Source organism: Dryobates pubescens, chromosome 31 (assembly GCF_014839835.1).
Source record: "Dryobates pubescens isolate bDryPub1 chromosome 31, bDryPub1.pri, whole genome shotgun sequence".
Taxonomy (NCBI): Eukaryota; Metazoa; Chordata; class Aves; order Piciformes; family Picidae; genus Dryobates; species Dryobates pubescens.
In genome coordinates this window covers 3,260,204-3,282,324 of record NC_071642.1, presented here as the reverse complement: position 1 = coordinate 3,282,324, position 22,121 = coordinate 3,260,204, and the positions used below count along the sequence as shown (strand labels likewise).

At 63.4% G+C, this 22,121-nt stretch overlaps 1 protein-coding gene across 1 annotated transcript; it reads left to right on the top strand.

The window, feature by feature from the left end:
- Positions 1-8,151: 8,151 nt before the first annotated feature.
- On the top strand, positions 8,152-22,086 carry LOC104300771 (transducin-like enhancer protein 1). The gene is made up of 21 exons (XM_054174896.1): positions 8,152-8,259; positions 8,681-8,801; positions 9,341-9,489; positions 10,243-10,306; positions 10,816-10,860; positions 15,095-15,157; positions 15,249-15,323; positions 15,997-16,192; positions 16,572-16,594; positions 16,948-17,052; positions 17,200-17,244; positions 17,514-17,669; positions 18,216-18,345; positions 18,437-18,621; positions 18,694-18,770; positions 19,304-19,553; positions 19,951-20,198; positions 20,398-20,545; positions 20,631-20,781; positions 21,137-21,213; positions 21,706-22,086. The coding sequence occupies exons 2-21, from the start codon at positions 8,778-8,780 to the stop codon at positions 21,811-21,813; spliced, it is 2,319 nt and encodes a 772-aa protein (XP_054030871.1). The 5' UTR covers positions 8,152-8,259; positions 8,681-8,777; the 3' UTR covers positions 21,814-22,086.
- Positions 22,087-22,121: the final 35 nt, after the last annotated feature.

Genomic DNA, 22,121 nt, shown 5'->3' with positions numbered 1-22,121 from the left:
GACCAGGCTCGAAGGTCAGTTGGGGATGTGCCTGCTCCGTGGTGTTGGCAGCAGCTCTGCCTAGTTCTGGTGTTCTGGAGCCATCCCAGCTCTACCCACAGTGTTTGGGGCCACTTGGATCCTGCCTGCAGCTTGCTAGAGGTGGGCAGAGCTGCTGGCAATGGAACAGGGAACCACAGCTGCTGCAAGCTCCCTCCACCTGGGCACCAAACCTTTGCAAGGAACAGGGCTCAGGGGCACCCCAGCCCCTTGTGGGGTGGAATGGTCAAGCCTGGGGTCAGTTCTACCTCTGGGACCTCTTGCTCACCCTGGGGCAGTGCAGCCTGGTCTGTGCTGGCCAGCAGCAGCAGCAGATCCCCTGCACACCCTGGGCTTGCTGCATGGTGTTGCTGTGCTTGAGCAGCATGGGTTACTCCAGTCTAGACAAGCCCTGACCGAAAAATACCTTTCCTGTGTGCAGGGAACTCCCTCACCACACTCTGCTTTTCTGCTTTGCTGTTTTCCTTTGAGAGTTTTCTTCCTTCAAGCCCTTCCCTGGTTCCCCCAGCCAGCTCCTTTCTTTCCCCCATCCCAGCTCTCTGAGCTGGTTGGTTAATATCTGTTGGTGTAAAACAAAGCTGGCGTGGGGGGAAGGGGGGGGGGGGAAAGTGCCAGGGCAGGGTGTCTCTGCCACAGGGTTTGCAAACAAAGGTCTGTAAAGAGCAGCAGTTCCTGGAGTCAGGGACAGTGAGGCCCAGCCTGGGCACTGGAGCTTGTCTGCTTGGGTTTTTTTTCCCTCCTCTGGCCAGGCTGTGATGCCCAGCAGCTGCCCCACTTCCTGGCATTGCCTCCAAGGGCTTCTCTGTGCAGCCAGAAACGTGCCTGCTCCCTTCCCTTGAGATCTGATTTCGCCTCTTGGATGCATTGCTGGAAAAACCAGCTGGGCCACAATGCTGCAGCGTGCAGCTCCACGGGGCAGGGCAGGCTGGTGCACGGCAGGGAGCTTGGCTGCCCCTTTCCCGAGGGGCTGGGGCTGCTTCCAGCCTTGCCCCGGTGTGGGAAAGGGGCTGAGGCCTGACCAGATTCCACAGCCTGCCCAGCCACGAGGAACCTGCAGTTGGGAAGGACTTCTCCAGCCCATGTCTGGAAGCAGCAAGGGGCTGTGAGCTCCTGCTGCCCACTTCCATGGATGCCAGCAGGGTGCTGGAGAAGGCAAAGCAGGTCCAGATCTGCAGGCCCTCCAGGCCCTTCTTGTTCATGGCTGAATGCTGTGGCATGCTGCCAGTGCTGCTCCAACTTCAGGCCAGCTCCTGCTGCCTTGAGTCCCTCAGTCTGAGCACTGGGAGGGTCTGGGCCAGGCTGTGGGCACAGCAGGGCTTGTGGGAGAGCAGAGCTGGGTGCACCTTGTGTGCCTGGCTTTCCCCATCTGAGGCTTGAGGTGGTGTCAGGGCTGGCACCAGCTCTGCGTCCTGCCTGGTGCATCCCAGGCAGCTCCTCCTGCATTCAGGGTGAGTTGTGGCTGTGGGCATCGGGCCAGCTTGTGGCTGGGGTATCCAAAGCCCTTTGCAGTGAGTGACTCAGGAGTTAGGGATCCAGTCCTGGTTGTGTTGGGACAGATTCAGCTGCAGGGCTGAAGCCAAGCAGCGTTGGCCCACGAGTCATGGCTGGGACCTGCTTTCTGAGAGCTGTCCTGTTCCCCAGGCTCAGCAGCTCCAAGTGCTCAGCCAAGATGCCTCCTGTCCAAAATAAGCTGCTTCTGGCAGCTCTCAGCTGGGCTCTGGCTTCCACCCTGACTTAGGAGGGGGGCCCTGGGCTGCCTCCCCTAACCTGTGCCTCCTCACTGGCTCCTGCCTTGCCATGCAGTATCCTCCCTCCCCTCTCCTTGGCACCTGGAGCTCCTTCTGGCACTTCAAGGGCTTTGTCTGGCTTTTTCTTCTGTTTTGCCCTAGCCCCATTTCCAGGTTGCCTTCTGCTCTTGGCCTCTTTCCCCAGCTGCTTGGGTGAAGGGGGCTGAGCTTCCCAGTGCCCGAAGCCTGCTTCCAGGAGCGGGCAGAGGCCTTGCCAGGAAGGATGTTACTCATCCCCAAAACATCCCCTGCCCTGGCCTCCAGCCATGGATGGAAGCTGCCAGCAGCTGAGCCTGTGGCTGGGGGGGTGTGGAGTGGCCTCTGCTCAGGGAGGTGGTGGGAGGGGGACCGATGCCTGCAGGCACAGCAGGTTCCACCTTTGAGTGAGGATGTTCACAGCCTGAGGGGAAGTGACTGCAACATGGCCATGGGCCTCTTCTCCTCAGCAGGGCAAGGGCAGAGCTGGGGTATCTGGGCCAGGACCCCCAACACACCATGGCCCTTGGAGGTGGGTGGTGCTGACCAGCATGGGGCTGCGGGGTGCTGGGGGCCAGAGCAGTTGTGAGGGAGGAGCTGGTGCCTGGCCTGGGCACCCTGGAAGCATAGAATGGTTTGGGTTAGAAAAGAGCTCTAAGCTCAGAGTCCAACCATCGACCCAGCACCACCACGGCCCCAAGCAGCCACACATTGCTTGAACCCCTCCAGGGATGGGGACTCCACCACCTCCCTGGGCAGCCTGTGCCAATCCCTGACCGCTCTTGAAGCCAATAAATGTTTCCTGAGCTCCAGCCTAAACCTCCCCTGGCAGAATTTCAGGCCCGTGCCCTCTGGCATCATCCTTGCACTACCCCCGGGGGAGCCGGGACCGTGGCCCTGCCGCGCTGGGAAGGAGGCGGCTGCCAGCACCGGGCTGCGCCGGCCGTGGCCGCGCTCGGCACCGGACTGCACCGGCCGGCGGCAGAGGGCAGCAAGAGCCCGGCGGAGCTGCGGGAGCGGGGCCGGTCAGCAGCCTCCGCCCTCCCGGAGCCGCACCCGGGGCCACCGGCGCCAGCGGAGCCCTCTACCTCTCCCGGCCCGGGGCTGCCGGCACCCTGCGCGGAACCCGGCTTCTCCCGCCAGCATCCTCCTTCTCTTCTTCCTCTTCCTCCTCCTCTTCTGATCCCATCAGTGCCGCCTCCCCCCACCCCCTGAAGCGACAGCTCCCGTGCAATGCGCCCGGTGCCACGGACGCCTTTGATCTCGCTAAGGGGAGGAGGAGGAGGGGTAAGGGAAGAAATTAAATGGCAAAAGGAGGAGGAAACGAGGAGGAGAAAAACCCTCCCGCGGGAGGCTGGCAGATCAGAGAAGCACAGAATCGCCTGCTTGGAAAAGACCTTCAGATCATCGAGGCCAGCCATAACCTAACATCTCCCTGCACTCACTTCTTAGCCCATGTCTCTAAGCTCCTCATCCAAATACCTTTTAAACCCCTCCAGGGATGGTGACTCCACCACTGCCCTGGGCACTTCCAGTGCCTGATGACCCTTTCTGGGAAGGATTTTTTCCTACCATCCAACCTGAGCCTCCCCTGGTGCAGCTTGAAGCCATTTCTGGCCCCCACCTGGCTCCAACCTCCTCTCAGGGAGCTGTAGAGAGCAATGAGGTCTCCCCTCAGCCTCCTCTTCTCCAGGCTGAACAACCCCAGCTCCCTCAGCTGCTGTGTTCAAAACCCCTCAGCACCTTTGTTGCCCTTCTCTGGGCCAGCCCCAGCCCCTCAAGGTCCTTCTTGGAGCGAGAAGCCCCAGACTGAGCCCAGTACTGAGATGACTCTCATGAGAGCAGCCAGGTAAGAGCCTGTCCCAAGCTGTGCCCAGCCCCACAGAGCCCACAGGGTCAGCCCCACAGGGTCACCCCCACTCCCGGGGCTGCAGAGGGCTGGGGGATGCCCCCTCGGGGGAGCAAGCGCTGGGGCAGAGGAGCTGGGAAGCTCTCCCTGCCGTGTAAGCAGCCTCAACGGAGCTGCTCTGGCATGGAGGAGCTGGCAGCTGAGCCTGGGGAAGCAGCCAGAGGGGACGAGCAGCAGTTTGTTTTCCACTGCTTGCCAGGAGCCGTGCGGATGCCTGGCACTGCCAGGGATGTGCCCTGCGGAAGCGCTGGGCTGCCGAGCGCCAGCCCTGCTGTGGGATGTCCGCCCTGCCCCGCTCTGCCTGGCACCTGCTCAGGGGGAAAGCCTGCCCTGCTCCACTGTGGCTGAGGTATTCCCGGAGCCCCTTCCTTTCCCCACTCCTCCCACGATGTCTGCCACCATACTGGAGCTGCCCTGCGAAGTCCCTCAGGTCCCTGCGGGCCCCTCGCCCTCGTGTGTGGGCATCCAGCCACTGGCAGTGTGTGGCTGCCTCTTGGAGCCCCTGCGCCAGAGCTGGCTGCTGGACAAAGGAATGACCCCAGGGCATGATGCCAAGCCTGCCCCCCTGCCCTGCTCTGCCCCCTCCTGAGATGGACAGCAGGGGCAGCTGGCAGTGATGGATGGCCCGGGCTGGGACAGAGGTGGCTGCTGCTTGGCTGGGAGCAGTCAAGGGCAAACAGACACAGCAGGGCAGAGGGATCTGCCAGTGGATTCGTTGCTTTCCCTGCCAGTGCTGCTCTGGCTCTGCCACCATCATGCCCTCACATTAGGAACTGGTGCAGCCAGGGGGATGCCCAGCAACTGCCCAGCACCATCCCTGAGCACATCGTGCCCCCAAGCACTCAGGGGCACGACCCCATCCCTGGTCCCACAGCCCCAGCGTGGCTGTGGCAGCCAGGGGAGAGGGGCTCAAGGTGGCTACCTGAGGGGCCCAGGGCCCTGCTGGGAGTTGCTCCTTGAAGCCTCTGTTCTCTGCTCCTTCAGCCCCTCACACCCTTCAGCCCCCCTCAAGCACCATGGGATGATACTGGGAAGCATCAGGGCAGAGGGGACAAGGTTCCCAGGCTGGGGAGGGGGGCTTAGGGGCAGAGATGTTGTTTCAGTCCAGCTCCCATTTGCTTTTTCTTTGTTATTTTAATATCCCCCCCCTCCCATCCTCCTTTTACACTCTTCCTGCCTTAACATGACCTTGGCCAAATTATTTCCCCTCCCTTTGAGATTTGTGGCCCTCTTCCAGAAATGCTCTGTTCTGTCTACCAAAATAGACATGGGGCTGTTATTCCATTTTAAAATGGAATAAGGGACTGGGAGACTGCTCCTCTGTGGGGCCCAGCACCACAGCTCCAGCCCCAGCACCCTCCTTTTACAGAGCACAAACCCCACAGGTCACTGTGGGCCAAGAGTGGGTGCAGGGAGGTCATCCTCAGCCTTTCCCAGCTCTGGAAAGGGGAGGGGGGAGGTCTCCCTGCCCTGGATCTTCTCAGTGGAGCTGGGGAGTGGGAGGTCTCCCATCTGAGACCATGGCTGCTCTCAGTCAGTGCTGGGAGTGTGGGGGGCAGACAGGGTGCAAGAGATTTGGCTTCCCCCAGAGGGGGCTGGGGTCATCCTCAGCTCTGTGAAGGTAGCAAGGTCCTGCTCACAGCCCAAGGAGACAGCAGGGCCGTGTGCTGGGAGTCTGGAGCCCTGCAGGCATGTGCAGGGTGGACTTTGTGCAGCCACATTCCATGTCAGTGGTTTTATCAGAGAACCATAGCATTGTTATGGTTGGGCAAACCCTCCAAGATCATCCAGTCCAGCCATCAACCCAACACCACCATGGCCACCAAACCATGGCCCCAGGTGCCATGGTCACACACTTAGTGAAACACTTCCAGGCATGGGGACTCCACCACCTCCCTGGGCAGCCTGTGCCAAGCCCTGATCACTCTTGCAGCCAAGAAATCGTTCCTCATCTCCAACCTAACCCTCTCCTGGCACCATTTCAGGCCAGTTCCTCTCCTTCTATCACCTGAATCCTAAGGAGAAGAGACCAACCCACAGCTCACTGCGGCCTCCTTTCAGGGAGCTGTGCAGAGCAAGGAGGTCTCCCCTCAGCCTCTTCTCCAAGCTGAACACCCCCAGCTCCCTCAGCTGCTCCTCCCCAGCCCTGTTCCCCAGCCCCTTCCCCAGCTTTGTTGCCCTTCTCTGGACCTCAATGTCCTTTGTTGAGGTTTTATTGCTGAGCTTTTCTGCCAGGCCTGGAGGCAAGTTCTCATCCACAAGGACTGGTTCCCCTCCCTCCCTGCGTCCTCCTCCAGTGTGGTCCTGCTCTGGTGCAAAGGCAAATTCAAACTCACTGTCCCCAGCCTCATCTTAGCTGGAGTGTGTGTGTGTGGGGTGTCTGGGGATTTTGGGGGTGTCCTGGAGAAGCAAAGTGGCTGCAAAACAAAGCAGCCACCAGGATCAGATCAAATGTGGACGTTTCAGCCGTTGCTCTTCCTCCCCCATCACCTTGTTTGCTTCCTGTCTCATGCATAGGTGAGTTTGTCATGCAGCTGTGTCTCTCTGCATGAATCTGGGGACAATTCACATCCCCTTGGATATTTCCCAGCCCCTCAACCCCCCCCTCCTGTGTTGTTGTGAATGGCAGAGCTTTGTGCTGCCCCTGCTGCAGGCAGATGTGAGTCCTTGGAGGTGGTCACCCCTGGTGCAGGAGGGCTGTGCAGAGCCAGCCATGCTCAGGTAACTTTCAAGGGTGGATTTCACAGCAAATTCTAACTCTGCTGGGTGTCCAGAGCTGATCTCTCAGGACAAAAAAAAACCCATCTGGGCAGAGGAAGGGGTTGGGGTTTACTTTGCTTTCTGCTCAGAGGAGTCACTTTGGTCACCGTGGACAGGCTATGTCTGAGTGCTCAGGGGTGAGGATGAGTCTGTCCCATGGGTTGGTGCTGGGTCTGTCCCATGGGTTGGTGCTGGGTCTGTCCCATGGATTGGTGCTGGGTCTGTCCCATGGGTTGGTGCTGGGTCTGTCCCATGGGGTGATGCTGGGTCTGTCCCATGGGCCACGGGGTGTGTGTGTGTCTGTCTCACCAGTCAGTGGTAGGTCTGTCCCATAGCTCAACAGTGTCCCTGCCTTCCCTAGGGCTGATGGACCGGGAGGCTGGAGCTGCGATGGGAAGGAAAGGACCAAGACCTGCTTGTGGATTGAGGTTAAAGAGGAGGAGAGGCCGACCCCCCACAGCTGCTGCTTTTTTAGATGTTTTATTTCCTGCTCTCCGTAAGCCCGGATTGACCCGCAGGCAGCAGAAAACGTCGAACAACAAACGATCTCCCTGAAAGGAGAAAACCACCAGAAAACCCCCAGGAGAAAAGCCCAGTGGGTTGCACTGCCCCGGGCAGCTGGCTGGAAACGTGGAAAGGCTCTGGGGAGGGAAGTGGGCAGCGCTGGGGTAGGGGGGGAAGCACTGGGGCTGGTGGAGCCGGGGGCTGGGGGGAGGGAGCCGGCTGGCAGCATGGGGGTCCCTTTTCCCAAGGACTTGAGTTTTCCCACGGGCCCCCGCAGCAGCATCCCAGGGGCTGGTGGAGCTGGCGGGGGAGCTGCCTCTGTGGTGGGGCAGGATGGAGGGGAGCTGCAGAGCCCTCGGCTAGGGGGAGAGCACGGGGGTCCTTAAGGGGAAAAAGGGGGGCCATGGGAGGGAGCCGGACCCAGGAGCCCTCCTCTTCCTGAGTGTCCGGGGGGGAGGGATACTGCTGCCGCCCCTCCATCACCACTCGCGGGGAATTCTTGGTGAGCTGGGACCGGCTGTTCCCGGGGGGGGGAGTCGTTAATTTTGCTGATTACAAATAAAAAGGGGGGTGAGGGTGGGGGGGGTGAGGGGTGAGCAGGTTAACGAGTTCTTGCGCTTCTTGTTTAGGGGCAAAAAGCCCCAAACACAGACCGGCATAGGGGTGGCGGCTGGGCGGCCGGGGCAGGGTCCCCGGGGGGGCGAACCTCACGGCTCCGGTTTGCGGGAGAAGCCGTCGGGACGGGGCGGGGGGTGAGGGAAGCGTGAGCCCCGGATCCGGGGTTCCACAATGGGTCCCCGAGGGGGGAGGTCCCGCACCGTGCGCCCGGGGGTCCCGCACCGGGGCCGCTCCCGCCGTGGCCCCGCCCCCGGCCCCGCGCGGGTTTTAACGGCCGCTCCCCGCCCTCGCCCCCCTCCGCGCCTCCCGCCGCCACCGCCCCAGATTGGCACCTCCCGCCGGCCTTCGCCTCGGCCGGCCAATAGGAAGGCAGCTTGGCGCGCCCCACGTGGGGGCGGGCCGCTGAGCCGCTCTTCCATTGGCTGGCGGCCGGGGCGCTCGCCCGCACGGGCCAGGCCCCACGTGGAGCCGGCGCTGGCGCGCGTTCATTGATCGCGCTCCGCAGAGCGGCCGCGGCGGGCGGGGCGCGGGGCTCGGCTCGGCTCGGCTCGGCTCGGCTCGGCTCGGCTCGGCTCGGCTCGGCTCGGCGCGGCGCGGTTCGGCTCGGCCCGGCCCAGCCCGCCCCGCCGTAAGGGGCGAGCGGCCAGGGCCGGGGCCAGCAGCACGGTGAGTCCCGTCCCACACCGGTTCGGTTCGCAGTCCGCCGCCGCGCTCCGGGATTGCCGCCGGCCCCCGGGGTCCGGCCCCACTTGGGGCTGCTTGTGGGGATGGTAGCGGGGCCGGTCCGGTCCGTTCCCCGCGGCCGTACCTGCTGCGGGCGGCGGCGGGGCCATTGTCTGAGCGGTGCGGGGGGGCGCGGGCCTGGGCCGTGCCGGGGGCGGGGAGCCGGTGGGGGTCCTGCAGCGGGCGGGTCCTGGGTCTGGGGGAGGGCCCCCCAGGTCCCCGTGAGGGTGCGGAGCAGCTCGGCCGCGGTGTGGGGGTCCTGGGCCCAGGCGGCTGCACTGTGGGGGGCGGGGGGGGGGGCTGCGAGAGAGGCTGAGGCTCTGCCCTACCGGCACCGGGCCGTGACTCTCCTCCTCTCTCCCAGGGTCTGATCCGGAGCTGGGATCTTCTCCAGGCCCCGTCCTGAGCCTGCGGCGGGGCCGGAGCGACGAGAGGGTTCCTAGGCCTGTCCGGTGCCAAAGATGTTCCCGCAGAACCGGCCCCCGGTGAGCCCGAGCTCCGCCTTGTCTCCCCCGGTCCAGGGGCAGGCACATGGTGCCACGGTAGCCCTGACAGGGTCCATGCCCCCAGCTCCTGCAGCAGGCAGGAGGTGTTAGCTGTGGCCAGGAAAGTTGTGCTGATGGCGTGTGCCACACTTGGGAGTGGTGCTGTGGCTCTTCCCAGGGTGATGCTGAGCCTCAGTGCTGCATCAGGGTTTGGGCCATTAGGCTGCTGACAAGTGGGTAGGCAGCTCTGCTGCGTGGCACCAGGTGAGGATGGACCCCAGGGGGCTGTGCACCATGTGTGTCCCCCTGTGTGTCCTCCTCTCCTGGCTCAGTGGCTCAACCCATGCCAAGAAGGTCTCCACCAGCTACCCTCAGTGCCTGGCTGTGACCAGCAGCCTCTGGAATGGCTTTTTCTGCCACCTCCTCCACCTGCTGCTCTCCCTGACCTGCCTGTGGCCTCTTGCCCAAGCGCAGGAAAGCCCTGGGGAGGACTCACTGGGCCAGCAGCGTTGACCTGAGCCTCCTCTCCACTGCCCTAGGCCCACCTCCAGGCCCCCTCTGCTGCCTCAGGAGCCACTGTCACTGCCAGCACCATCCCCAGCACCCCCCAGTCCCTCAAGCTGACGTACCCAGAGACCTTGGACCGCATCAAGGAGGAGTTCCAGTTCCTGCAGAACCAATACCATAGGTGAGGAAGCTGCCAGAGCTCTCGTGCCAGCCAGCCAGGCACTGGGCACTTAAGTGGTGCTGGCGAGGGGCAGGTTTCCCCTCGGCCCTGGGCATCGGTGAGGGCTGGCAGGAAGCACCAGCCCCTGCTGCTGCAGGCACAGCTCCATCTGGAAGGTAGCTTGAGAGGATGCTGTTGGGAGGGTAAAACTCACCCTCCTCCTGCCAGAAGCCCAGGGATGGAGGTGCTGGCTTCCAGGGCCCAGCTTTTGGGCTGAGCTGGAGCTGTCACTCAGCAGCTTTGGGGTCCCTCTGTTTCCCACCCCACCTCCCCTTCTCCTGGCCCAGGATCACTTCCTTGTGCAGTGCTGGCCAGAGCCAGGTTTAAAATGCAGCTCAGCTTTGCCACTGGCTCTCATTTGGGAAGCAGATGCCGGAGGAAGGAGATTAAAACTTCATGGAGATATTTTCCACCCCCCACCCCCGACTCCTGGATCCCTTTGCTGTCCATCCCCCTCTTTATCAGCCCCTTCCCACCCTCTTTCAGGTAGTTTCCTTGCCCTGTGCTGGGTGACAGGATTGAACCTGAGACCAGAGGGCTGCAGCACTGTGGTGCTCTTGAGGGGGTTTGTCCTCTGGCTGGCTTAGGAGATCTTGTCTGAGGTGGTGGGGGAGAAGGGGGGGAGATGGACGGACACACACACACCCACACCCCCCAGGGGGGGTCTCTCCCTCTCTCTCCTTCCCTCTCTCTTCCTTCTCTTTATTTTTACAGCTTGAAGTTAGAATGTGAAAAGCTGGCAACAGAAAAAACAGAAATCCAGCGTCATTATGTCATGGTTAGTGAGCTCCACCTGAATGAAAAGGAGGAGGGCAGTGGGGGGTGTCTCCTCTGAACCATCAAAGGACACATGATCCTGGCAGCCTTTGGCTTCCCCTTGATTTGGGTTCTGTGGCCAGCAACACCCCCCCACACACACACACAACCCCCCCCAGACCTGGTTTTCCTGTGGCTGTCATGGTCTGGTTTTAACCCCCAAACAAGCCCTGGTGTTTGAGCAGGGCTGGCTGCTGCAGCCTGTTGTGGTGGTGGTGGGGAGGAGGTAGCAAAGCTGCTCCCGTGCTGCAAGCAGGAGCCCTGGGAGAGCTGTGCTCCCAGGACAGGAGCTGCTGGCTGTTTTCTCCTGGGCTGGTCCCAGCGTGGCTGTTTGTGGCCAGGCTGAGCTCAGACACCAGCAGCAGAGTCCCCCCCTGGTCTCCTGTGACCTCCTGGTAACGTTGTTGGGGGAGGAATTTCACCCCACCGCATCTCCCCCTCCATGCTGATGCTGCCTTCTCTCCCTCACAGTACTATGAGATGTCCTACGGCCTGAACATCGAGATGCACAAACAGGTGAGCCCTGGGGGGACAGGAGCATTGTCCCAGCTCCTCTGTCCCTGCTCCCTGCCCCTGCCATGCCCCTCTGGGTTCCTCTTGCCCCGTGGAAAGTGTGGGAAGTGGCTTCCTGCCTTAGCTGAGCTGTGCTCCTGCTTCCTTCTCCGTGCTGTGGGAGCTTCTCTGCTGCTCTGTGTCATGGTCTTGGCCTTTCTCAGCTCCCCACACGTGTGTGAGCCACTGTCCACTCGTGGGGCTGGGGGGGTGTGTGCTCCTGGCCCCCTCTGGGCATGCTGCTCTTGTTGTGATGGGGGAGGGCTGTGGTGGAGGACTTGTGCTTGCTTGGCTGCTTCACAACCGCTCGTGAGCTGCCCTTGGGAACCATCCTGGAGGAAATGAGGTCCCATGGGCGGGGGGGGGGAGGTCAGGGGGTCCTGCAGTGTCACAGCAGGGTGATGTGCCAGGTGATGGGCAAGGCTGACAGCTCTGGCTGGCTGCCTCTGCAACTGTCCAGTGCCAGCTGGCCCTGTGGGGGGCAGCTTGCCTGGGGGGCTGGGGCCAAGGAGCACCCTGAGGCGGGGAGGAAGGGGCTGGGGTGGGCTCCCTAAGGGCTTGGGGTTGCACATTCCCCTCCCTGCTCCCTCCCTGCCTGCCTCCCTCCCTCCTGTGCTGCTCTGGGTCACCAGCTGCTCTGAGACAGAAGGCTTCTTCTCATCTATTTTTAAAGAGGCTGCGGAGGAGCTTGGCGAGGAGAGCTGCAGCCATGGCCTCCTTCCTTCCCACCCCACCACTGCCAACTGTTGCACAGGAGCTGGCTGGGGTGGGCAGTAGGAGGGTGCTTGTGCCCTTCCAGCCCCTCCCCCCAACCCCTCAGCCCAGCCCAGGCTGATGGCTGCTCTCACTGAGGGGCAGTCTCTTCTCCCTAAGATCAGGTGATAGGAGGAGAGGGAGGAAATGGTCTGAAGTTGTGCCAGGGGAGGGTTTAGGTTGGAGTTGAGGAACGATTTCTATGCTGCCAGAGTGGTCAGGGCTTGGCACAGGCTGCCCAGGGAGGTGGTGGAGTCATCACTTTTGGAGGTGCTCAAGATAAGTGTGGCCATGGCACCTGTGTGGTGGGGGGAGGACAGGCTTTGGTGGCCATGGTGGTGGTAGGTTGATGGTTGGAGGCAATGATCTCAGAGGTCTTCCCCAACCAAAGCAATCCCCTGATCCTGTGCCCCCCTGAAGGGGGAGTTTCTGCCACCCTCATCACACCCTGGTCCCATGCTGCCAGCCCTCCTGAGGAGGAAAAGGGTGAAACCATCTTGGCCGGGGGTGATGCTGAGGGCCTGCCCAGCCTGGCTCCCTTCCTCCCTGCTGGGCTGCATGCAGCCCTCCTGGGGTTGTGCTCTGCCAGTCCCAGGTGCTGCTGGCCCCCTGCCAGCGAGCTGTGGGCACAGGAGCCCCCGTGGGGGCTGCTCCCACCCTCGGCAGCCATTGTGTGAGGAACCAAGCTGCCTGCGTGGGAGCTGCTGCAGGTCAGCACTGCCACAGAGCCACCTGGCCACCATCTGCCCCCCAAATCCCCTCCATGGGCAGAGGTCCTGAGCCCTCTTGGCCACCCCAGGATCCTCCCCCCCCCTCAAAAAAAAAAAGCTCTCTTCCCCCCCCCTCGCTGCTGGCAAAGGCACCGTGGGGTGCCCTCAAACCTGCCCTGTGTCCCCCAGAGACCCCCCCCCCCCGGTGCTGGCAGCAGCAAGGGGGGGAGGGGCTGGGGTGGTTTTGCCCTGGCTTGGTTGGGGGGCTGGGGGCTGGCTGTGCTGTGCAGCTCTTGCAGGCTGGGCAGGGGCAGGCTCGCTCCAGGCAGGAAAGAGCAGGAGCCATTCATTTGTTTTGATTGTTGTTTGGGGGCTGGGTTTTAGGGGGTGGGGGGAGGGTGGGGTGGGGGTTTTTTTTTGTGTGTGTCGGTCTGGAAGGGGCTTTTTGCTCCAAACACCTCCCTGAATCCACCTGGCCTTGGACTTGCTCAGGGTGAGCCAGAGGGGAGGCGACAGTGCTGGTGGCTAGGGGGTGAAAGGAGGGCGGAGAGAGGTGGGGGGCGGGGGGGATGGAGAGGGGAGGGAGGAGAGGGTTGGGGAAGGGGGGGGGGGGCTGCAAACAGCAGTGATCATTTTTCATGCTGAGAGCGTTAAAGTGCCAGTAAATTGCACATTAACGAGTGCGAGTGAATTGGAGGCAGCTCTCCCCAAGGAGCTGCTGCCCATCAGTGCATTAGGGAAGAGAATCCATCACTGCCGGCCCCGGGAGACAGCTAAATCCTTCCCAGAACTGCTGGCTGCCAAATCTCCTGCTCCCCACCCCCCCACCTCCCCCTCCCCTCTCCCCTCCCCTCCCCTCCTGCTCCTTTCTTTTCTTTCTCTCTTTTTTTTTTCCCCCACTCCCTCAGAAGGGGAAGCAGGAGGGTGGGTGCTGGATTGTTTCTCTTCTCTTGTGGGGCTGGCAAAACAAAAAGAGATTCAGTGGCTGCTCTGGATGCAGGATCCTAGAATCGTCAGGGCTGGAAGGGACCTCAAGGCTCAGCCAGTTCCAACCCCCCCCCCCCCGCCATGGGCGAGGGACACCTCACACCGGATCGGGTTGCTCAGAGCCACATCCAGCCTGGCCCTTAAAAACCTCCAGGGATGGCACAGGATGTGTCCCTGGGGCTGTGTCCCCGGGGCTGTGCCCCCATGCTGGCTGGGCAGCGCTGTGGCCTCTCACCTGTGCCAGCTGGGCACGGGAAGATGTGCCCCAAGGTCCTGGTGGGGAGATCCAGGGGCTCAGCTCTGCCCACGTCTGCTGGGGGCCCTTCAGCCTCTGGTTTCCTCCCGGCCACCAAAACAAAGGGGCCGAGCTCAACCCCCTCCCCTTGGCCCCCTTCTGGCTCTGCAGGGCTCTCATCCCCTTCACTGGGATGGGCAGGGAGCTGCTCAGACCTTGGGGGGCAGCACCAGGGTGGGCAGCGCCACGGGGGATGCCCAGGCCATCCCCCACCTGTCCAGGAGCAGAGGGCACCTGGGTGTCTTGAGTTCAGGCAGAGCTGCTGCTCTCTGTTCCTTCCTCGGTGCTGGGCTGGGGTCCCTGTGCCTGGAGGAGCAGCCTGGGCACCTCCACTGCAGCCTTGAGCTGTGGGTGCCCTCCTGGCTGGCACCCACTGGTGCTCGTGGGGGACTCCACAGCCCTGGGGGGGGGGGGGTGGGGGTGTCTCCATCTGTGGGGCTGAGGATGGCTTCGTGTCTGTGCTGTGCAGCGTGGGGCTGGCAGGGAGGAGGTGAGGTGGGGGCGATGGGAACATGGCACACGGCGTGGCACAGCGCGCTGCTGCTCTCCCTCCCCGCGCCGCCGCCGCCGAGCTCCTGATTGCCTGTGGCACTCAAGTGTTGCAGAAAAACAGCAGCTGTAAGGAGAGAGCAGCTCTCCAGGGCTTCCTGCGGCCGGCAGAGCGGCAATTAGCGGCGGCTGGGGGCTGGCAGGAGGCTTGCAGCGGGCTGGGAGGGCTGCCTCGGGGCGGGGTGGCCCTTAACGGCTCGCACCGTGGGGCTCCGTGTCCCCCGGCAAGCAGGGGGCAGGAGCCATCCCCCGGGGGTGGGAGGGGGGAATGAAGGAGGTGGTTGGTTTGGTTTTTTTTAAGGGCCAGGCTGAGATGTGGCTCTGAGCAGCCTGATGTAGTGTGAGGTGTCCCTGGCCGTGGCAGGGGGGGGGGGGGGGTTGGAAGTGGATGAGCCTCGAGGTCCCTTCCAGCCCTGCCAGAGCTATGATTCTGTGCCGGGCTCCTGGTTTTGGAGGGGTTTGGTGTTATAGGAAGCAGCTTTCTGGGTCGTCCCTCCTCTTCCTGGGGTCTTTCTGCTCCTTGGTGCTGAGCAGCAGCATCCTGTGGCTGTTTGGGTGGGGATGGGGAGGGGGTCATCCACCCACCTGGGCAGCTCCCTTGGTGAGAGGGGGGGTCAGGTGGGCTCTCCTGCAGCAGCAGAGCTGCTCTGCACAGGGGGGTAGGGGTGGGCAGCTCTTGGGGGAGCAAGCAGCAGCATCCTGTGGCTGTTTGGGTGGGGATGGGGAGGAGGTCATCCATCCACCTGGGGAGTTCCTTTGGTGAGAGGGGGGGGTCGGGTGGGCTCTCCTGCAGCACCAGAGCTGCTCTGCATGGCAGGGGGAGGTGGGGGAGGGGGGGGCAGCTCTGCCTTCTTCCCTGCTGGGCATTGCCCCTTGCCCTGACCTGCTGCTCTCCCGCTGCCAGACGGAGATCGCCAAGCGGCTCAACGTCATCTGTGCCCAGCTCATCCCGTTCCTGTCCCAGGAGGTGGGTGAGCCCCTGGCTGAGCCAGCTGGGTGTGCAGAGTGGGGGGGGGGGAGGGTTGGGCATTGCCCAGTGTGCTCTTCTCTCCCCTCAGCACCAGCAGCAGGTGGTCCAGGCCGTGGAGAGAGCGAAGCAGGTGACTATGACCGACCTGAACGCGGCCATCGGGGTACGTCCACCCTCTGCCCACCCCTTCCAGCCACCCCCTCCTGGCCAGGGCTGATGGTGCTCCTGCAGGCAGCAGTGCCTCCCCTGCTCCCACTTGTCCCCTGGGCTGGAGAACCCATCCTGCCCCTCACCCAACCCCAACCCAGGGAGCTGGCTGCAGGCTCCTGCCCCTAGTGCCTGTCTCCCACCCATGGCTGAGGCAGGGGCAGGAGCAGGGCAAGCCAGGCTGGTTTGGGGGGCTGCCAGTGGCACTAGGGGTGGATGAGGTGCTGCAGGGTGTGGTGCATGTCACTGTGTCCTGATGCCCTGTGGCCTGGGTGGAGCTGAGGGGTCACCACTGCCCCCACACCTTGGTTACTGCCTTGAGACTGCAGCATTAGGGGTATGGATTTGGGTAGGGTCCCCCATCCAGAAGGATGTGGGTAGGGTGCCCCATCTGTCCCAGCAGCTTCTGTTGCAGGGTGGGAGAAGGTGGTGAAGGGGACACAGTGGCCACAGCTTGGCTGGGAGCACCCTGGGGGTGTACCCTGCCCCTCTTCACCCAGCTGCCCATCCCCAGGCCTGACCCAGGGCTGCTGCTGGGGAGGACCAGGCTCTTCCCCCCACACCACCACACCTGGCAGCCATCCTGACCCGGCCCTTCCACTCTGCTCTCTCCTCTCGCTCCTCTCCAGCACCAGCTCCAGACCCAGCACCTCTCACACCACGCTCCCCCCATCCCCCTGACCCCCCACCCCTCGGGGATGCAGCCTGCTGGCCTTGCTGGCATCAGCAGTGCCTCAGGGCTGTTGGCACTCTCGGGGGCTCTGGGGGCCCAGGCTCAGCTCCTCGCCAAAGATGATCGAGGAGTCCACGACACTGAGCCCAGGGGTGAGTGTGGGGGATGGGAGCCAGGGGCCTTAGGGGGGGAGTCAGGCCTGCTGTGAACCTTGGGGTGGGGGCCAGGCCTGGGTAGGGACAACTTTGTTGTGCCTCAGAGCTCCTGACCGGGCTGGTGGAGCAGGAGGCTTGCTGGTCACAAGGGGGTTGGGTGGGGAACAGCTCCCCACCAAGCAGCCCCTTCTAGGGGGGCAGCAGGGGGTGGTCATCCTTGGTGGGGGCCCAGGGCCACCCTGCTGCTGTAGCACTGTCTGAGCCCTACCATGAGTGCTCCAGCATGTGGGGGGTCTTGGTGGTGGCACACAGCATGTCCCTTCTTCCCTTCTCCTCCTCCTCCTCCTCCTGCTGCTGCACCTCTGCATTGCCACAGCGACAGAGCGAGACCCCGGCCCCGTAAGTGCCTTTTGCTTCTCTTGCACCACTTCCCCCTGGCTGTGCAGGCTTGGCCAGGACCCCAGGAGTGGGGGACTGTAGGGGGAAGGAGTGCTGCTCCCCAGCCAAGGCACAGCTGGGTGGGTGCTGTCCCCAGAGGGACCCCTTCCCTGTGGGTGAGCCACACTGTCCTGTCCCCCCCTCGCCAGCCAAGCAGTGTCCCCTTCCTCACTCCTTTGGCAGCACCCCCCAAAGCTGGTGGCACGGGGGGGGTGCACTGGGGCCCTCTGTGCCCTGGGAGCTGCCCTATATTGGTACTGCTCACCCTGGGAGTTGGGCACAGCCCCTAAAGCTGTGTCCCCCCCCTGCCCCAGAGCTCCCTGGTGCTGCCCAACGGGGAACGGGCAAGAGCCATCTCCGAGTACCTGAGCAGCAGCAAGAAGAGGAAGGTGGAGGAGAAGGACTTTGTCACAGACTATGTGAGCCCAGGGCTGGGGGGGCTTGGGGCATCCCTGCCTCCTCTTGCAGGGCGCTGCCAAGCAGAGCTGCCTGCATCTCTGGCACTGCCAAAGCAGAGGTGAGGGCAGCCTCGGCCCCTTGGGCTCCAGCTCTGCTCTGTGTTTCAGGGCAGTGACGCAGACAAGAGTGAAGACAACTTGGTGGTGGATGAGGTCAGTGTGCTGGGTGTGGGCTGGGGTCGCCTGCCTATCCCTCTCCCCACTTGTGAGGCTTACCAGGCTGCTAGAGACAGAGGTGGGCAGCACGGGGAGGTGGTGGCAGGGCCCTGGAGTCTCGCTCACTAGCCCTTGCTGGCACTAGCGATGAGCCCTGGGGTCCAGGCTTCCAGCCTGGCCCTCTCTGGAGCCAGCAGCTTGCCCTGGCTGGGGACATCCCTGCTGCCCTGCCTGCTATGCTGCCTGCTGGTTTCCCTACCTCCCAGGACCCCTCTTCCCCGCACAGCGTCCACTCCTACTCGTCCCGGGAGAACGGAGTGGAGAAGGTTCCCCTGGGGAGGAAGGAGGCTGTGCCTCTCAGCCCCACCTCCATGGCCTCCTCCAGCAGCATGTCCCCATCCCGCAGCAAGGATGTGCCCACGGTAAGTGCCCTGCCTGGGGCAGCTGGGGTGTGCCACCTGGGGGTCCCCCAGGCTCGGCTGCTGCAGCTGCCAGGCAGGGGTGGTCCACTTGCCCCCAAACCACGGGGCAAAGGCAGTGCAGGGACGGGGTGACAGGGAGGGCTCCTGCTGCTGCATTAGATCCCCTCTGGTGTCTCATCCCACAGCCCCTGCAGTGCTAGCAGGGGTAGGAGGGGAGGGAGGATCAGGGACCAGTTCCTGCTGCATTAGATCCCCTCTGGTGTCTCATCCCACAGCCCCTGCAGCGCTAGCAGGGGGTGAAAGGGGGAGAGAAACGGTGGGGAACAGGGACCAGCTGCCTGGGGAAGACCCCCTGGCAGGGGCAAAGGCAGTGTGTGTGGGGTGGGCTCCTGCCCCTCTGGTGTCTCGTCCCACAGCCTCTGGCAGTGCTAGCAGGGGGAGGAGCGGGGAGAGAAACAGGGGTGAGGAGCAGGGACCAGCTCCCTGGGGAGGAGACCCCCTGGCAGGGGTGGGAGCCTGCTCACCAGACCTCTCTGTTCCCGGCAGGTGGAGAAGGCAGGGACCCCCAGCCTGAAGTCCAGCACCCCAACCTCCCAGGGCGACGCTGCGGCCCCAGGCTCCAGCAGCGCCCAGCAGTTTCGCCCCGCTGCCCCCAAGCCCCCCGTGGACCCCCTGGGTGAGCTTGGCCCCGCCGGGGCCGGCGCGGGAGGCTCCGAGCCTTGATCCCACCTGGCCCCTGTCCCTTCACGCCGCCTCTCCTCCGGCAGCCCTGGGCCTGAGGAACCCTTTGGGAGTGCAGAGCCCCTACTCGGCCGCCTTTGGCATGGCTCACCCTGCCGTTAACGGGGACCTGGCTGGCAGCGGGGCCTACGCCAGCCTCCACCTCATGTCCCCCCAGCTCAACGGGGCCGCGGCCGCCGTGGGAGCCGGCAGCTACGGACGCTCCCCGCTGGTGCGTGAGCCTCTGCCCTCGGGGGGGGTCTGGGGGCGCCAAGAGCTGTCTCTCACTCGCTGTCCCCTCCAGGTGGGCTACGACCCTCACCCCCACATGCGCGTCCCGGGGCTGGCGGCTGGCATGCAAGTGGGGACGTCAGGGAAGCCGTGAGTGGGGCTGGGGGGCTGCAAAGTTGGGGGGAGGGGGGAGGAGGTGTCTGCAGGGCTGAAGTGGGGAGGTTGCAAATGGGTCTGGAGCGATGGAGCCCAAGGTGGGGGGGTAGCCATTCCTGGGCAGCACTGTGCCCAGCCCCATTCCTGGGCAGGGGCTGGGCTTCGCCGGGCACCGCTCCCAGCTCTGCTTCCAAACCCTGCTGCCTGTGTGGGGCACTGCTGGGCCCCCACCACGTGGCACCAGCTGCTCTCCACGCAGGATCCTCGGGTGTTTCTTTCCCTGAAAGAGTAATTTGCCCCTGGAATGTGCTGCCCAGGGAGGTGGTGGAGTCCCTGTCCCTGGAGGTGTTCAAACAAAGGCTTGGACGTGGCACCGGGAGCCATGGTTTAGTTGTCAGGGGGTGTTAGGTGCTGGGTGATAGGTTGGACTTGATGATCTCTGAGGTCTTTTCCAGCCTGGTTGGTTGGTTGGTTGGTTGATTGATTGATTGATTGTGTGATCCTCACCGCTCTGCCCCCTCCCGCAGCGCCTACTCCTTCCACGTCAGCGCCGATGGGCAGATGCAGCCTGTGCCCTTCCCCCCCGATGCCCTCCTGGGCTCGGGCATCCCCCGGCACGCACGGCAGCTGCACACCCTGAGCCACGGGGAGGTGGTTTGTGCTGTCACCATCAGCAACTCCACCCGGCACGTCTACACCGGGGGCAAGGGCTGTGTGAAGGTGTGGGACGTGGGGCAGCCGGGCACCAAGACGGCCGTGGCTCAGCTGGACTGCCTGGTGAGGAGGAGCAGCAGGAATGCGGCTGGGAGGGGGCTTGGGAGGGGGAATGTGCTCCTGGGGCAGTGGAGGGAGGCAGAGGGTCCTTCTGTGGCTGTAGGCTGGCTCCCAGGTGCTCTGCCGTGCACTGATCAGATCTTGCCCTCACCCTGTGCCCTGCAATCCCAGTCCAGGTAGAGCTTGGAGCCCTGGGCTGGTTGTACCTTGCTGGAGCTGTCCCTCGCCTGCTCCGGCACTGCCTGTGCCTGCCCAGCAGCTGCTGGCAGAGGGAGCCCGCGGGGCAGAGGGAGCCCGCGGGGCAGAGGGTGTCCCCCAGGCTGTCCCAAGCTCAGTGACAAAGTGAGAGGCTGCTGTGGGGGCCGGCTGGGCTGACAGGGTCCTGCCTCCCGCCCCCCAGAACCGCGACAACTACATCCGCTCCTGCAAGCTGCTGCCCGACGGCCGCAGCCTGATCGTGGGGGGGGAGGCCAGCACCCTCTCCATCTGGGACCTGGCAGCCCCCACGCCCCGCATCAAGGCCGAGCTCACCTCCTCTGCCCCTGCCTGCTATGCCCTGGCCATCAGCCCCGACGCCAAAGTCTGCTTCTCCTGCTGCAGCGACGGCAACATCGTGGTGTGGGACCTGCAGAACCAGACGCTGGTCAGGTCAGCCTGGGGCAGGGCTGCTCGAGCCTCCTTGGGCCCTACAGGCTCTCTTTGCTCCCCTCCAGGGTCTCCTCACCTCTCCCCACACTATCCCTGCCCCTGGGACACTCTCTGTCCTTGCAGCAGGGATCTCCTGCTGCTGGCTGCTGCAGGTGCCGGCAGCCCTCACAGTGCCTTCCCTGTCCCCCTTCTTTCCCAGGCAGTTTCAGGGCCACACAGACGGTGCCAGCTGCATTGACATCTCCAACGATGGCACCAAGCTGTGGACAGGGGGCCTGGACAACACAGTGAGGTGCTGGGACCTGCGGGAAGGGCGCCAGCTGCAGCAGCACGACTTCAGCTCCCAGGTAGGGGCTGGCAGCAGCCAGGAGCACCGCAGGGCTGGCCAGGACCTGCCCTGCTGTTGCCTGACTCTGTCCTTCCCCCACCTAGATCTTCTCCCTGGGCTACTGCCCAACAGGAGAGTGGCTGGCAGTGGGCATGGAGAGCAGCAACGTGGAGATCCTGCACGTCACCAAGCCGGACAAGTACCAGCTGCACCTCCACGAGAGCTGTGTCCTCTCCCTCAAATTCGCCGCCTGCGGTAGGGACTCCTCTCCTGGGCCCCCCTGGACACGTCCTCCTCTCCTGGACTTGTGTCCCACAGCTGTTTCTGCTGTGGGCCAAGCACTGGCTCTGGCAGCCAGCCCACTCCTGTGTGGATGCCAGTGGTTCCCCCCTCAGCTAAGGGCTGCCCGTCCCTCCAGGAGCAACCCCCACGACTGTACCCTTGGCTGTTGGTGCCAGGACCCTCTTCTGTGTTGCTGAGAACAGCAGAGAGATGTCCCCACCTTGCCCCCACCTTGTGTTACACAACCTGGGCACAGTTTGCTGCAGGACTCCAGCTGGTGTGGGCCTGGTTGGGTGACCCAGGGCTGCCCTTTGTGTCCCTCCCCCAGGGAAGTGGTTTGTGAGCACGGGGAAGGACAACCTGCTCAATGCCTGGAGGACACCTTACGGAGCCAGCATCTTCCAGGTGTGTGGTGTGGGGCTGGGGGGCAAAGATGGGCATCAGGGTGAGGTTGCTCAGAGCTGGGTCTGCCCTGAGCTAGGGCTGCCCTGAGCTGGGACTTCCCAGTACATCCCAGCTGTGAATGTGTCTCCTCCATGATGCGCCCCATAAAGAGACTTGTCTAGGCACAACTCGGGGTCCCAAGGAGAGAAGGAGAGGAAATGGCCTGAAATTGTGCCAGGGCAGGGTTAGGTTGGAGATGAGTTCAAATTTCTTTGCTGCCAGAGTGGTCAGGGCTTGGTACAGGCTGCCCAGGGAGGTGGTGGAGTCCCCAGGAAAGGTGTGGCCGTGGCACCAGGGGCCATGGTTTGGTGGCCGTGGTGGTGCTGGGCTGAGGGTTGGATTTGATGATCTCAGAGCTCTTTTCCAACCCAATCCATTCTGTGATTCTATGACCTTGCTGCTGGGGGGAGGGCTGATGCTTGCACTTAACCCCCTGCCCCTTCCTCTCTCCAGTCAAAGGAAACCTCCTCTGTCCTCAGCTGCGACGTCTCCACCGACGACCAGTTCATCGTCACCGGCTCCGGGGACAAGAAAGCCACAGTCTATGAGGTCATTTACTGAGCAGGAGCCAGGTGCCAACTGCAGGGAGGGCACACACCACGTGGCTGGGTGCAGAGGTCCACGTGGCTGGAGGAGGAGTGGACTCTACCTGCCCTGCTTGCTGCCTTCCCAAAGAGCAGGCGGCCGGGGACCAGGACATCCACGCTCGGAGGAGAAGCAACCGAGGGCTGGAGGTGGCCCTGGGCCCACGGCCAGGCCTGATGCTGGGCTGGGAGGTGGCAGCTGCTGCTGGGGGTGAATCTCCTGGGGACTTTTTTCCTCCTTGGTTTTGGTCTTTTTTATTTTTGTTGGTTTGTTTCTAAACCTGG

Excerpts from the sequence above, each read along its gene's own strand:
- LOC104300771 (XM_054174896.1), top strand. The coding sequence starts at position 8,778 with ATGTTCCCGCAGAACCGGCCCCCG. Across the intron at positions 10,861-15,094 it reads ACATCGAGATGCACAAACAG|ACGGAGATCGCCAAGCGGCT; the intron begins GTGAGCCCTGGG and ends TCCCGCTGCCAG. Across the intron at positions 20,546-20,630 it reads AGCACGACTTCAGCTCCCAG|ATCTTCTCCCTGGGCTACTG; the intron begins GTAGGGGCTGGC and ends TCCCCCACCTAG.